The sequence below is a fragment of the Lontra canadensis genome, unplaced genomic scaffold (assembly GCF_010015895.1).
Source record: "Lontra canadensis isolate GAN:19392208 unplaced genomic scaffold, GSC_riverotter_1.0 scaffold1, whole genome shotgun sequence".
Taxonomy (NCBI): Eukaryota; Metazoa; Chordata; class Mammalia; order Carnivora; family Mustelidae; genus Lontra; species Lontra canadensis.
The window spans coordinates 97,444,254-97,460,835 of record NW_022630995.1 but is presented as its reverse complement, the minus strand read 5'-3'; the positions used below and the strand labels follow the sequence as shown (position 1 = coordinate 97,460,835).

The 16,582-nt window shown below is 38.3% G+C and overlaps 1 protein-coding gene across 1 annotated transcript; it reads left to right on the top strand.

Moving 5' to 3' along the window:
- Positions 1–240: 240 nt before the first annotated feature.
- LRIT3 (leucine rich repeat, Ig-like and transmembrane domains 3) lies at positions 241–15,825 on the top strand. Its single transcript, XM_032859880.1, has 4 exons — positions 241–359; positions 3,272–3,741; positions 12,319–12,624; positions 14,537–15,825. Exons 1-4 carry the CDS (start codon positions 241–243, stop codon positions 15,682–15,684), a joined length of 2,043 nt encoding a protein of 680 aa, XP_032715771.1. The 3' UTR covers positions 15,685–15,825.
- The last annotated feature ends 757 nt before the right edge of the window (positions 15,826–16,582 follow it).

Sequence of the window (16,582 nt, the reverse complement as noted above, 5' to 3'; positions counted from 1 at the left end):
TTCCTTGACACGTGCTTGAGTCTCATTTTCCTTAGAACGTGTTACTGAGTTGAAACCATATTCAAAGGCTAGGTCGATTGATCCCCTGTAAAATACACTTGAAGGTTAAGTAACTACAGAGCTCGGCTAATCCCATGTAATCTGCTGTTACTAAATGGCTGTTTGTATTCCTGGCACACCAGTTTCTGAAGCTTAGGATTTGGTTTTCACTTTTTGTTCCAATAACCTCAAGAAGGAGCGATGCATCTTTCCGCATGTCTGTGCATTGTACTTATTAGCCTGTGGGAGGGAGTGAGCTGTTCGTGTCCTTCACAGTGCACCTGCGATTACCAAGGCAGAAATGGCGGCATGGGATCAAGGTACGCTTCTCTCCTTGCTTCTAAGTGTTCTAATGATTCTCAGGAAAAGGGCTCCAACCAGATAGCCTTACTTTGAATGCAAATTGTTGGCCAGGTATCAGAGGAGAGAAGGTTTAATTTACATAAGCTTTAACCTCATTGTTTTAATACCATTTGCCCACTCTGTTGTTTTCATTTTGAGCTGCTGAGCTCTTAAAAGCCCCTCAAATGACTTGAGACTCTCAAACACATTCTGTGTTACAGAAGTATCCATTGCACTCGTATTCCCAACATGTCCGCTTCAGGAGGTCAGACTACTAGAATGAGTGCGGCCGCTCAGCTTGTTGATAGAAAGCAAGCCCAGGAGGGAGGGCGGATCAGGAGGTGCTTGATGTGCCCAGATGATTTGCTTCCCCGAGTTCCCGTTTCATTTTGAAGGTTATTCATGCCAGCTAGATAGATTTTTTTAAAAGTAGCAGGGAAGCTCATAAGAGTGAAATTAGAGAGGTTCGTGATTAAGATTTTTCATTTTAAAGTTTTGGAGTTTACAAAGACATTGAAAGATGTGGGTCAGCCCTGTCTGTTGCAGATACTGGAGGGCTTCACAGAAGTCAGTTGCCCTCCGGGTTGCTTTTAACATCTACCTGTGAATTGAGAATAATTACGTACTTTTAATATATGTGAGCCCTTTGAAATAGAAGTTAAATGAAAAACAGGACTTTTGTTAGCTAAACGTGGTAGAACTTGATTTTTTTTTAGAGGATATTTATTTATTTATTAAAGACTTCAAGAGAGATAGTTGGGGTGGGGAGAGGGAGAAGCAGGCCCTCCCCTGAGCAGAGAGCCTGATGTGGGACTTGATCCCAGGACCCTGAGATCATGACCTGAGTCAATGATGCTTAACGGACTTAGCTACCCAGGCACCCCTGGAGAGGATATCTGACAACAAAATAGGTTATTTTGTGACTTGGTTGAAGTGAATAGTGAGCCTCCTACAGAAAATAATTTGTTAAAACAATCACCCAATTTATGCCTTACAACTTTAAACAAATAAATAACAATTAAAATTTATTTTTGAGTAGTTTGTCTTATTGTATGAACTTTATTTAACCGACTCATGGTATCTTTTTGAGATATTCTCTAGGTGGCTTCAGACAAAGAGAACAATGTAACAAATTAAAGACCTACTTGGCAAAAGATATGAGGCAGCTAATGACTCAGGGCAGGGTACTTTTGAGGAAACAGTCACAGAAATGTTTTTTTCTTGGTGATGGCCCCATTATTGATGGATTTTGTAAAAACCATAGCATAGGACTCTAGAAATAATCTAGTTTGACTATTGTCATTTTATAGACAAAGAAACAATCATACAGAGATTATAAACCTTGTCTAAGGTGACAGCACTGAGTTGATGCAGGGACTATTTGATAAGGTCTTTGTTTCCTATGTAGACTTTTTTCCATTACACTGGAATGCTGACCTAGTAAGTAGATATCAGATCATTCCCATATAAAGTAGCAATGGAACTTGTGATACAGAATAGAGATAAAGAATAATAGGAGTTCCTAGAGAATTCCAATGATTCCATAGGGCCATCTCCTAAAGTTACAGAAAGATGACCCTGCCAGTACACCCCAGCTTTATGCTGTCTACCTCTCTTCACATTATACTCTGGCTTTTGAAATTCACTGATTTAATGTCATGTATTTTTATGGCATGGCTGTTTCATTGCTACTATATACAAGTATAATGTATTTCTATGTATAACGTAATTTTACATTATACAATTTAGACTATGCTTTGCAAAAAAAATTTAAACATCCGTTTTCAGCATTCCAGTGGGGGTGAGTATATAATGAGACATAAATAGGTCTTTTTTCAGGTTAAAATGAATTAAATTCTCTGATTCTTCATACGTTTCACACACACGGGACAGGCTTGTTTTTCTGTGCCTGTTTTACACATTGCCACTAAACAAGATCACAGTGTGACTTATTCAAGGTCACTTCAGTTAGTAATGGTAAAAGGAGTAAACTCACAGTTTGATTTATTCCTTAGGCTAAAAGCAATGCGCCGGTCACATTATTAAAATAGAGTTCAACTTTAAGCATCTAGTGTGAACAACTTGCTCTTTCTCTTTTCTCCCTCCCTTCCTTCCTTCCTTTTTAAAATTAAATTATCTTAAAAAAGATCAATTTATAACTTCAACAGGGTTTAAAAAAAAAAAAACAGACCATTTCCTAAAGAGGTTAAGAGCGTGTACTTTGGAGTTGGATAGACATGGGTTTGAAAGGTGGCTGTGTAACCCACTAGCTATGTGATCTTGGGCAGTTACCTTGTGTTGGTGGGCCTCGGTTATTTTCTCTGTAAAAATGAGATTGATGATAAAAATAGCAAACAACCATTAAGTGCCTATTATGTGCCAGGAAGGTATAACATTTTATATTCTTTTCACTTAATTATAACAGGCTATATGGGAAAATGAAATGGAGGGATTGGTGAAGTGGCTTTTCATGGCCACAGAGGAAGTGGCAGAGCTTAGATCTGAACCAAGATCAGCTTGACCCCAAAGCTGGTGCTTTACCTCTTTTCCCCAGTATCTACCTTCTAGGGCTGTTGCTGGTTAAATAGGGTGGATGTGATATGTTGCCCAGGCCTCACACATAGAGAGCTCCATCCGTGTTAGGCTGAACCACGAGATTGCTGATATTTGTTCATTTTTAACCTGCAAAAGTGACCACTTCATATGGTTCAATCTAGAAGAAGATGATGGTAATGATGATGATGATGATGAATTATGAATAGGTCAGTCAGGCTGAACAACTGTTTTGTGAAAACCAGGAGGAAATGAAAACCTGATGCATGTTTCAAGTATTATTTTTTCCCATGGGTCTTGGAAAGCAGGTTTTCTTCCATTGCTCTTGTGACACTAGGTCGGTTCTATGTAATGACATGGATATGAACGAGGTCCCTATGAACTTCCCCGTGGACACTGTGAAGCTGCAGATAGAGAAGACTGTGGTCCGCAGGATCCCCGCAGAGGCCTTCTACTACCTGGTGGAGCTCCAGTACCTTTGGGTGACTTACAATTCCGTGGCCAGCCTTGAGGCCAGCAGCTTTTACAACCTCAAGCAGCTACATGAGTTGCGCTTGGATGGAAATTCTCTGGCTGCTTTCCCTTGGGCATCTCTGCTGGACATGCCCCATCTGAGGACCCTGGACTTGCACAACAACAGAATAACCAGTGTGCCAAACGAGGTGGTCAGGTACCTGAAGAACCTTGCCTACTTGGATTTATCGAGCAATAGGCTGACCACACTACCACCGGATTTCCTGGAGAGCTGGTCCCACTCACTTACATCATCATGGAGCCTGGAACTTACACCACGAAGAATTGTTCTTGGTAAGCTCAGAAGCCTCTGGGCTTCTCAGGTCCAGATAATTTGTTTTGCAAGGCTTCAGCTGCCCAGTCTTTACATATGTGTCAAATTTCACTTCTTACTCTCTACTTGCACATTTGATGGGCTGATACTTTATCGGTTGATCTAGGTCAGATCTAGGCCTTACCCTGTGTAAAGGGTAATTGCTGTGTGCGCTGGAGTGAAGGCAGCAGTGTGTGTGTGTGTGTGTGTGTGTGTGTGTGTGTGTGTGTGTTGGGAGGGAGATGAGAGACCCTCATAAACCAAGAGACTAATGCTGCTGTTAGCTTGGGGCTCAGTGATAAAATCCACCCCCCTGCCCCAATTCTGAGAGCACATCAGTGCTCCATGCCCTGCCCCAGCCAACCTGCTCTGGTCTCTGTTCAGCCCTTCATCAGACTCTTCAGGAGTGAAAGAGGGGCACTGGCATCTTTATAAGGTGGTGGTGGTTTTATTAGTTCAGGAGAATAGCTTCCAGATTCTCTTAATCTAAAAAGAAATGATGAAGACAATCTCCTAATGGATTAGTGTAGCTGTGATTTGTTTTGCAGACTTTGATCTTGACTTGTTTAGGTTCTGTGGGTATTTGTCTTGGGTTCTTAAAGTATAAGCTCCTTCCAGTAAGTCTTTCTCTTCCTCTTTTTTTTTTTTTTTTAAAGTACCTTCCCACAGTGTTTTGCACGGTGCTCTGCACATGGAGAATGCCCAGTAAATGTCGTTGCCAGATTGAAATCAGTGAACTGAGACCCTTCTCAGGGGTACCTGCGGGCAGTGAGGCCTCTCATACTTTTGTGTGAGACACAAGCCTAAGGCTCTGATCAGTCAATTTGATCTCCTACTAAATTCTTGTTCACCCAATAAGGCTGTGTTGTCAGTTCACTCGTGACGTCCATAGGGCCATGGAAGAGGTTGTATTTCTTGGGATGAAAGAACTGATTGTTTGGCCAATGAAATGACTTACAAGCCTTTTGGTGTGAGAAGCAACTTGATGCTGAATTTATGCCAGGAATCCCTGCCGACCAGTATCACATGCTCAAATATTTGCTGAAGTCAAGAATAAATAATTTGAAATTTTTTTTTTTTATAAAAAGGAAAATGCTGTGGCAGCATTTAAATGATTTTAGCATTGCTTTGGTTGAAATGTAAATGCATTTTGGTGCTTATGAGACTAAAAGTGTGAGTGATAACCAAACAGAGGAAAAATCATGTAATTATTTATTCTATACCTATTTTATGTTTGCCTACTGCTTATCTAGTGCTTCAATCATTTTTATTAAAGAATAAAAGAAATATTATAGGGTTAGCTAGGGAAAAAAACATTAATTTAACAATAGCTATGGAGTCCTTATGTCTACCGTGATAGGCATCATGTAAGCCTATACTGTAGTATTTATTTTAGCCACTAATTTAGTTCTTGTGACTAATAGCTAGAAACTATCTTAATTTAAATAATGAGATTCTGTTTCTCTACACATTTTTTTCCTACACATTTTTCTAAGTTTCTTTAGATTTGCCAAAAGGAGCTATATAGTAGAAAATAAAATCAAATTACCAAACTACTATTAATAGCTCTCTAATGATTAGTCATTAATATTGTTAATATCACTATAAAGAACTTATTTGCAGGACATTAATATTTTTCCATTGTGAATTAAATCTGGGTGAAAATTTAGGGATGAAATGAAAAGGGTTATGAAATTTCACTGTTCATGAAGATAAACATGGAGATAAATATCTCTGTTATGGGGTTCAGATTCTTCAAAAGCAGATTCTTTAAAGGGGCAACATGAAAATCATTTTGGTATAACATTAAATTTAAAAAACAGGATGTGTCATTGTACACAATCATAACTATTTTAAAATGTGCAAAGAAAAAGACTGAAAAATACACTAGCTGGTTAACTGTCCTCTTTGGTGATGGGACATCTTTTCAGTATTCTGTATTTTCAAAATGTTCTGCAGCAATCATGCATTGCTTTCATAATAATGATGATAATCATGATAATAAATAACAAAAGATATTTTGAAACATGTCCAGTCATATGTGGCAGCTGATCTTAGCAAAGCCATGCCTGCTATGTAACGAAAGGGAAGAAAGTACTCTCCTCTAAAAGAAGACTAGCTCATATGTGTGAATCACACACAGAAAACTCAGTTTTCTCATCTGGAAAATGGAGATAGGAAGACTCACTCCCTCCTGCTCATAGGATTATAATGAGAATATTATGAGAGTTTATGGGATAGTTCTTTAGAATATGAGGTGAACAGTCTCTAAGGTTATGATTTTAGATCAACAATAAGCCATAGCAGCTGTGACTGAGATGGGAGTGTTACAAAGATTCCTCTATTTTGGCTTTTTCTGTTATTTTACCTGTGTTTGAGTCTTCAAATTTCATCATTAAAATATGGTGATGAAAACCAATGCTAGCTTTTCTAGAACTTGGTGTATAACTGTTGCAACTGTATCTTTCCAGGTACCCCGCAGAATTTACTTTTCTATTATTACAGTGGGATATATTCTGCTTTTATTTGTTAGTGTCCTGTGTTTATTATTGTGAGCAGATGGAAGTTATGTTTGTAACAATAATAATGGTAGCTAATATTAATGGAGTGCTTACTCAGGGCCAAACCTAGTTCTTACATTTTATAGATGTAACTTCTCCCAGTCTCATGTTAACCCTGTGGTAAATACCATTCCATCCCCATTTTATAGAAGAAGAATGGAGACACACATTAAGCCACGTGCGCAGACTTACTCATCACACAGTGGTGGAGCTGGGGTGAATACAGGTGGTTTGACTGCACGACTCGTGATGTTCCCCACTCCTGCATCATGCAGGGTACTGTATGTGATAATATCAGAGTTGTCTTCCTCACATACGCCTTACTGATATCTTTAAGTAGTGTATTTATTTTTAAAAAATTAGGAAGAGGCTTTTCCATTACTCCTCTTTTCTACATGAGTAAAAATTTCTACATGAGTTAAAAAAAATTTAACAAAATTGTCCTCTGATGTATTATACAAACATAAACTAGTGTCCTGCAAGTAAACATTTAAGTGAAGTGTGAAACTAGACTGGATTTTTTATTTGCAATGCAGGTAAATTTCCATGGCCTCTTCCTCAGGAAGATACAAATATTTACACAGGCAGACTCTGTAAGCCCCAACACTCTTTGTCCTGGAAAAAGCTTGCAGGAGAGGGCATTAAATGCTTTGTTGGTTGCTTTATTGCTACTTGAATTTGCTCAATTGCAAACATGAATTCTTTTCCTGTTCAGAATGAAGTTTACCTGAAGGGCAGTAACCACACGAGTATTTCCACAAAATTTTTCTAAAATGGTGTTCATTTCATTCAATGAACACTCCTTAATCCCGGTTGATAAACTGGTTCTTTTTGAGGCACAGAGGAGATAAATCCACATAGATAAGTGAACTCCTTGCCAGGTGCTCTTTTGAGGACTCCTTGGAGGGATCTGAGGACAAGGCTGTAAAGTGGGTCTGTAATTATTACCTGCTTTGTACAGCTGGTGAAGAGTCAGAGTCAAGCTTCAAGTTCACTCCATCTCCAGAGATATCATTCTTTTGTTTTTTAAGCCTTTTCTAAATTGAGGAGTTGAGGTATAATTTGCATACCGTGGATCTTAAGTGTACAGCTTAGTAAATGATGATAAATGATATACCCTGACGAAACCCACACCCTCATTAAGATATGGAATAATTTCATTACACTGGAAAATTCCCCTGTGCTGCTTCTCGACCAGGTGCCTCCATTTCAAGCAACCACTGTTTTTATTCATCACAATAGGTTAATTTTGTCTGCCCTAGAATTTTACGTAAATGAAATCATACAAGATGGCCCTTGTGCCTGGCTTCTTTCATTTAGCATTATTGTTTTTGAGATTCATCGACGTCATTGCATGAATGGGTAGTTCCTTCTGCTGAGTCATTTCAGTTTTACAAATATATGAATTGTTCATCCTGTCTCCTGTTTTTGGAAACATGGGCGGTTACCAGTCTTTAGCTATTATGAATTAAGCTGCTATTATACAAAGCTCTTTGTAGTACATATTTTCATTTCTTTTGGATAAATTCCTAGGCTTCAGATTGCTAGGTCATAGGATGGCTATATATCATTTTAAGAAACTGCCAATTTTCCAAAGATGTTGTACCATTGTACACTCCCACTAGCACTGCACAACAGTCTACTTTCTCCATATTCTTACCAACATTTGATGTTATCAGATTTTTTCATTTCCACCATTCCTGGGGGTGATGGGTCAGGCAGTGATTTGACATTGTGATTTTAATTTGCATTTCCCTGATGACTAATGCTGTTGACCATGCTTTCATTGGGTTATTGCTCATTGCTATATTCCTTTATGCCAATATATAATTTTTTAAAAGTTTTTTAAATTGTTGAATTCAAGCCTTTTGTCAGTTATATGTGTTATTGATATTTTCTCCAAACCTGTGATTTATTTATTCATTTTCTTCATGGTGTCTTTGGTAAGAAGGTTTTAAATTTTAATGACATCTGATTTATTAGTTTTTTTCTTTTATAGTTAGTGCTTTGTGTGTCTCATCTAAGAAATATCTGTCTACCTACAAGTCACAGAAATTCTATTTTCTTTATAGTTTTAACTTTTATATTCAATTTCTGGCTTTTTTTTAAAGATTTTATTTATTTATTTGACAGACAGAGATCACAAGTAGGCAGAGAGGCAGGCGGGGTGGGGGAAGCAGGCTCCCCACTGAGCAAAGAGCCCAATGCGGGGCTCGATCCCAGGACCCTGGGATCATGACCTGAGCCGAAGGCAGAGGCTTTAACCCACTTAGCCACCCAGGGACCCCATTGGCTTTAATATTCTTACCTTTTTTTTTTTTTTTAAATATTCTTATCTTTTATGCTTATGACTGTGTTCTGTCTCAAAACAGTTTTTGAGTATAGTGTGAGGCAGGGGTTGAGGCTTTTTCTAAGCAGATGTCCAGTTGTCCCCCCACCATTTGTTGAAAAGACTTTACTTTCCCTCCTGAATTGTTAAATGCCACTGCCACCCCCAAATTGACCAAGATATGGTTTTTTGCTTTCAAGAGCTTGTAGTCAGCAGAGTTACTTTTGTACAGAAATTTATTGTGAACTTTTCACAAAAAAAATAACACATTTAATTCAACTACTGTGGTGCATGGAAAACATTATCCTTTTAGAAAAGGAATAAGGCAAAATTTATTTGCCCCTATCCAAGAATAGTTAGATGAACTAAATTAATTAGTGCAAATTACTGTGATTGTGGTTGGTATGTTGCCTTGAAGGAATGCAGTACAAATAACAGTTTAACTTCAGGGAGTTCTTGTACCTTTGTCCCCAAAAGGGAAAAACAAAAACAAAAACAAAACACTTGATGAACTGGTTCAGCCCTCAGGTCACTCTTATTATTCAGGTTTTAAAAGTTGTGCCTTTGACCTTGATGTTTCAAAGGTAGAATAAATACTCTATTTTTAAGGATTTAAAAAAATATTTTCCTGTTTTATATAACTTTAAGACATAGCCAGTTGGATTAATTTTTAAAAGAATTTTGTTTCAGGGGCACCTGGGTGGCTCAGTCAGTTAAGCATCTGATTCTTGATTTTAGCTCAGATCATGATCTCAGGGTTGTAAGATGGAGCCCCTGCATGGGGTTCCATGCTCGCGGGGTCTTCTTGAGACTCTCTCTGTCCTTCCCTCGGCCCCTCTCCCTGCTTGCGAGCACAAGCACACTCTCTTTCTTTCTTTCTCAAATAAATAATCTTTAAAAAAATTTTTCTTTCACCATTAACATAGGTTTATGACAGTTTCATAGCATGAATAAAACTGTAAATGTTACAGTTCTTGAATCTTCCCCTATGTAGACATTTGTGCTCCAGACATCACTGCTTTGACATGTGTTTATAGATAACAGCACTTATAGCTGCCACCCCTGCTCTAGATGTTTTTAGGTGATGAAATGAGTTATGGTAGAAGGAATATTATATTAGGAAGCTGAAAATCTGGGACTTAGGACTCTAAGCTACTTACAGAACCAAGGCAGTAATCTCTTTGTGCTTTAGTGTCCTCTGATGTGAAACTCAAAAGAATCATACTAACTTCATTCATGAGGTCAGTGTAGGACATATAGAGCTTGAGAATGAAAGCTCTAAGGATACCAAGGTTCAGATCCTGACTATATCCAGTTGTATGACCACAGGAAGATCCCTTAACCTGAGTGTTGGCTTTCTCCTCTTTAAAATGAGTATGATGCTAGTATTATCTACCTCATGCTATTGTCAGGATTGAAGTAGACAAATGCTTTAGCATGCTTAGTACTGTTGGAAGATAATTTTCCATGGCCTCTCACATTTCTGCATGTCTTGTGAGCAGAGACCGTCACTGACTGTCTTTTGTCCTGAACTATCTTTTTAAGGACGTCTGTGTACAGAACTGTTTTGGAAGGTAAAGATATGTCTCTGTCCAGAGAAACGGTAGGCATGTTTACTGCCTGGTATAATGAAGACAATGTCTTCCTCCAGAGCTGTAAACTATCCTCCGTCTCTGACCAGTAGTCTTATGTCTTTTGCCAACTGGGAGGTGTTAGTCCCCCTAAACTAGTATAAAGCTCAGACCTTTTACAATTCTTGACAAAGTACAATATTTGCCACATAGGAAGCAATCAGTGACTGTCAACCTGTTTTGTTATTATTTTATAAAGCAAAAATCTAGCATAACAAGTGTTTTGAGAGCATAAAGTTTTATCCACATATTATTACGTGACAGAATGAAATTGATGTTTGCTGGCAAGCTGGATATTAGAGACTGGTCATAGACATACAGGACTAAATGTAAAAAGTTCAAGGTGATTCACCCATGGAAGAAATGAAATTTCTAAGATAGAAGATTAAAAAAAAAAAACAGCAAGTTTTTACTAATACTGGCAGAAAAATAGGAACCAATCATCAAGTGCTAATATAATAAAAATAGACATATATAGAAATTTAAATTAAAACAAAAATAGACCTAAATAGAATTTACAAATGGACAGTTAAATCTTCCAACATGGTTAGCATTTTTTAAAATTGCAGTTCTGTCTTTTTTCCTTATGAATCAATGTATAATCTACTCTATTAAAAGTAGTAAAAACCCACAACCACAAACATTATTGAGATAAATCCCTTGCAACCTTGGGCTTTATGTGAAGCTGTTGTAGGACATTATCACCCCTTAATAGCCTTAGAGAGACTTTTGTCTGCCAACGGCTCTGAAGCACTGTCTTAGATCTTTCTGGGATCTTAGCAAATAATTTTATAGTTTCACCCTCCCTGGATTTATTTGATTTTTGCTCGGAAGCCCTTTTCTTAGTTTGAGAACTTTGGAGAGGCTGGGAGTAAGAAGCAGGGTTTTTTGTTTGAATTTTATTTTAAAATTTTTTTTATTATGTTCAGTTTTATTATTGAACCCTGCAAGTTTTGGCTCCTTTCTCTTTAACAGTTCTTCCTTTAACTGTCCTTTCCATTTTACCATGAGCAGCAAGAAGACACCAGGTAGCACTTGCAGCACTTGGTATGGAAATATCCTTAGCGAGAATGTTCGTTTCATTGAGTGCACTTTACACTTTCCACTTTATACTTAACCACGCGTGACAATGTTTCTCAACTTTCTGCCACGCCATCAAAGGGTCTGCTTTCCTCTAGTTTCCAGTAGTTATATTTTCCTCACTTTCCTTGAAAGCTCTCACTGATGGTCCCTTTGAAGGCCAACACACTTCTGCTAACAGTTTGAAAGCTGAGGGAGGCAGTCCCCCAACCGGAGGCTGTCAGCTAACTGTATTTCTGCTGCTGATTCTCTCTTGAAGGGGGATTTGAGCAGCAGTGCACCTTCTTGGCCACCATATATGACATTCATGCCAAGCTCTGTTCTAGCCTCTGCCGGTCTCCAGTCTTATCTCCTGACATTGCCTTCATCTCACTCTGTATTTTTGCTACACAGAACTTGTACTACCTTCACAGATCTTCAAACCTTGCAAAACCATGACATAGTGAGGGCTGAATTAGGGGGCCTCTCTACACCCTCCAATACTGACAATAATATACTTCCCGAGCACTCTAGAAATATCTCTAGCAGTGTTTTATAGTATTCTGTGGTACTTGAATTAAAACCTTGGCTGATTGAGCTATATGGCCCTGCTCAAATAATTTGATTTCTCTGTATCTCAGCTTCTTCATTCTTAAGATGGGGATAATAATCCTCTTTCTCATAGGATTTTTAGGATTAAATGAAATAATACAGACAAGCGCTTAGAACAGAGTCTTGCCCAGAGTACATGCACAATAAATGTTGGCTATGATTATTAATGACCTGACCTGACAGGCTGTATTCCTTCAGGTAGCCAAACTGCAGAGCAAAATTGACAGGGAGGCGACTCCATTCCATCTCTCAAAGCACCTCGATTTTTAGGGAGATAATACAGATACTTGCTTGCCTGAGAGGTTGTGATGTAAACAGAAGTCAACAGAATAATCTTTGTCAATCTTTTCCTCCCTTCTGGTTTAGGTCTGCAGGACAACCCTTGGTTCTGTGACTGCCACATTTCCAAAATGATTGAGCTGTCAAAAGTTGCTGACCCTGCTGTAGTGCTGCTTGATCCTCTAATGATTTGTAGCGAGCCTGAGCGCCTGACAGGGATTTTGTTTCAGCGGGCTGAGCTGGAGCAGTGTCTGAAGCCGTCCGTTATGACCTCAGCCACCCAGATCACATCTGCTCTGGGCAGTAATGTTCTGCTGCGGTGTGATGCTACTGGCTACCCTACCCCACAGCTCACATGGACCAGATCTGACAGCTCACCAGTTAATCACACAGGTATTTTCTTTATTCCTTTTTTAAAAGAGTTTATTTATTTGAGAGAGAGAGAGAGCATGGGCACAGAGAGAGGGAGAGGGAGAAGCAGGCTCCCTGTTCACAGGATCCCTGATAAAGGGATCGATCCCAGAATCCTGGGATCATGACCTGGGCCAAAGGCAGACGCTTAACCAACTGAGCCACCCAGGCATCCCCAAAATTGACTAGTAAATTCTAATAAAATATGCCAAGATTGTTGTATAAAAGAAATTTGAAAGGTTCGTTTTATTTGTTAATATTTTTCTCAGCTTATCTAATTACATAGATGAAATTAGACAATCTGATTTTTTTTTTGATAGAAAACATGATCCAGTGGATAGACGATTGCAAATAAGGCCCCTTGTCTTGCTGCGTCATCTTGGATATGACTCACTTAAAAATGTATAACTATTACAGTTTTCTTAGAAAAGATTTTCATGCAAGTGTCTCATTTTTGAGGATTATTTAAATAATAAATTACATACAAACCTTATCATGAAGCAAAAGTGTAATTTTTAGAAATACTGGTTACATAGACTTTTTAGATCCTACTATAACCAACTCAGTGCTTTGGCTTTAGTTTCAGTAGTGATATTCTGGTGAATTAAAGTGATATATTTAAAAAACTAGTGATATATTTAAAATTAAATGTAAATTTTATTTGTTTCTGAGAAACAAACTGAGGGTTTTGGAGGGGAGGGAGGTGGGGGGTTGGGTGAGCCTGGTGGTGGATATTAAGGAGGGCACACATTGCATGGAGCACTGGGTACAGTGCATAAACAATGAACATTGAACACTGAAAAAATAAAATTAAATTTAAAAAATTAAATGTAAATCAAAGTAAAATAAATGTAAACGTAAATCAAAGTAAAATTAGTGAAACCTGATGGAAGAAGAAATAAGTCAAGGCCTAATATTCTTACAAATAGATAGTAAATGACCCACAGCTTAAAGTAGTAAGTTAAATTTTGGATACTAGGATACTGTTTAGTATATTATTCTTCTTCAGAAAGCTTCTGAAATCAAGACAGAATGGTAATATGTTAGATTTCAGTGTTTAGGAAAGTAAAATTCCAATGCAAAAACTATATATTATTTTTTTTTTTAGATTTATTTATTTATTTGACACAGAGAGAGAGAGAGAGAGATCACAAGTAGGCGGAGAGGCAGGCAGAGAAAGAGGGGAAGCAGGCTCCTGCTGAGCAGAAAGCCTGAAGCTGGGCTCTATCCCAGGACCCTGAGATCATGACCTGAGCTGAAGGCAGAGACTTAACCCACTGAGCCACCCAGGCGCCCCTAAAACTATATATTATTCTACAAATAAAAGAACCCATGGCTTATTAACTCATCTAGATTAAATATAAAATGAAAGACTGAGAATACTAATTATGACTTCTCTATGCCAGAAAATGATCTGTTATGCCATCTGACTATGTAGATAGATAGCATTTTATGACAATGAAAAAATATTTGGGGAAATATTTAAGTAAGATCTTATAATCACCATTTTATAGGACCACGGTGAGTTAAAATTGGAGAGCATCTTTGAGACCACTTTGTCTTATCCCCTTATTTAAAAAATACAGAAACAGAGGCCTAAAGATCCTAATTGACTTGTCTGAAATTACATACTCATCTGTGGACAAACGTTTACTAAAGCTAAGTCTCCCAATTCACAGCCTTGTGTCTTTTTAAAATACCCTTCCCCATACAGACCTCATGGTACTTGGCATGTCCTAGACCTGAACTATACCTGCCATCAAAGACTGGTGATTGTGTGCTATTTCCCTCTTGGTTTATGTGAAAAGGATGCATGTAGAACCAGATCGGTTAGCATGTTGCTTGAGTTTCTCCTTTTTTTCCCCTTACAGAGTATATGTATTTTTTCTTACAGTAATTCAGGAATCTCCAGGGGAAGGAGTCAGATGGTCCATAATAAGCTTGACAGGCATTTCTTATAAGGATGCTGGGGATTACAAATGTAAGGCCAAAAATCTGGCTGGAATGTCAGAAGCTGTGGTTACTGTGACAGTGGTTGGTGTTGTCATGACTACTCTATCATCAGATACCTCTGAAAGAACTAGAGATCACCTTGAGGAAGAAGTCCAGCCAGGATCTAGAGCTACATCCCTACCTGGTTCACGGTCATCTGCCTGGCCTTCTTCCTTCCCTGCTTCTTCCATTTTTCTTTCTACTTCTACTTCATCTCCTCCCTCCGCTGCTTTCTTCTCCTCATCTACTTTCCCCTCCTCCATGATGTCTTCAGCCACAACTCCAAGCAACAGAATTTCAACAAGCCCCACCATTGCCAGCCAGCAGTCACTCCAGCTCCGCCCAGATGGGAAAAGAAATTTAAAGGTGGGAGTAGGTAGAAGTAAGCTTCCCTCAGCTAGTGCAAGTAAAAAAGAAGAGTTGGCATCAGTGAATCAAATGACACCAATGGAAAAGAATGCCACAGCAGAAAATCTCAGGATAGTCCGTGAGACTGAAGAGAGTGTGACTTTGATGTGGAACACCGTCAATACCACACACCAGTCTGAGATGACCGTAATGTACTCCAAGTACGGTGAGAAAGACCTGCTGCTGCTGAATGCAGACTCCAGCAAGAATCAAGTAACCATAGATGGCTTGGAGCCTGGTAGGGAATACACAGCATGTGTCTGTCCAAAAGGAGCACCTCCCAAGAAAGACCAATGTATTACGTTTTCTACTGACAGAGTGAAAGAAGAAGGTGATTCTCAAGTGTCTTTCCTTGCCGTGATGAGCAGCATTGCCTGTGTTGTTGTTTTGCCATTGATTTTTTTCCTGTTGTACAAAGTCTGTAAACTGCAATGTGGGTCAGAATCTTTCTGGGAAGATGATCTGGCAAAAGAAACCTATATCCAATTTGAGACCCTGTTCCCCAGGTCTCAAAGTGTAGGGGAACTTTGGACTCGGAGGCACAGAGATGATTCAGAAAAATTGCTGCTTTGTTCTAGGTCAAGTGTGGAATCTCAGGTGACTTTTAAAAGTGAAGGTTCAAGGCCAGAGTATTACTGCTAAGGTTTTACAACTTAGGGACATGTGAATGCCACAAAATTTCTTCCATGCAGTTAAGGATCTGAGGATGTAGATGACTTTTGTTCAGACTTTCATATCCTTTAAGAAAATCACAAATGGAGTGTTTTTAATCGTGCTAAAAAAAAATACTATGTAAGGGGCACCTGGTTGGCTCAGTCAGTAGAGCCTGCAACTCTTGGAGTTGTAAGTTCGGGCCCCATGTTGGGTGTAGAGATTACTTAAAAACTACCATGCGACTTCTGAACTGAAAAAACAAATAGTTTTGGTTTTTGTTGTGTGGAAGACTTCCATAGAAATAATTTTTAGGGTAGTTCTTAATAAGCTAATAGTATGTTTTAGAGTAATGTTTTAGTTCTTAAAAATAAATTCATGTGAGAATAGTTGTAAAAAATTGAAGTCTGAATTTTAATAGATAGTTTTTTGGGAAATGAAGAAAGATTAGTACAACCAGCTAAGCCTTGATGTTCATTCATGTCTGAAGTGCTTTACGGCATTTGCTATGGGTATTCACTGCCATTGCCTAGTGGGCGAGAGTGAGAAAGTACAAAATTTTGCATTCATTAAAGTTAAATCCAACCCAATGGAAAGGGGCGGCTCCAACTCTTGGTACCATTATGCATTACAAGACTGTATAGTTGTATTACTATTGCAAGAAAAAAATTTTCCTTTATCCTTAAAATTTTTAAGTATTAGCAAAAAGAAGTTTAAAAAGAGGATCATGAAAATAGTAAGGCCATTTCTAAAAATAGTAACCACTGCATCCTAATACATTTGCTAACAGACTGTATGGATCTTTTTTTTAAAATGTAATTTAATTTTTGTGTGTGTGTTCCAAAATTTATTGTTTATGCACCTTACCCGGTGTGGATCTTAAAAAAAA

Bases quoted from the DNA above. Each gene is read 5' to 3' on its own strand.
- LRIT3 (XM_032859880.1), top strand. From the start codon at position 241: ATGCATCTTTCCGCATGTCTGTGCATTGTACTTATTAGCCTGTGGGAG. The intron at 360-3,271 runs GTACGCTTCTCT...TTGTGACACTAG, and splicing joins AATGGCGGCATGGGATCAAG to GTCGGTTCTATGTAATGACA. The intron at 3,742-12,318 runs GTAAGCTCAGAA...CTTCTGGTTTAG, and splicing joins ACCACGAAGAATTGTTCTTG to GTCTGCAGGACAACCCTTGG.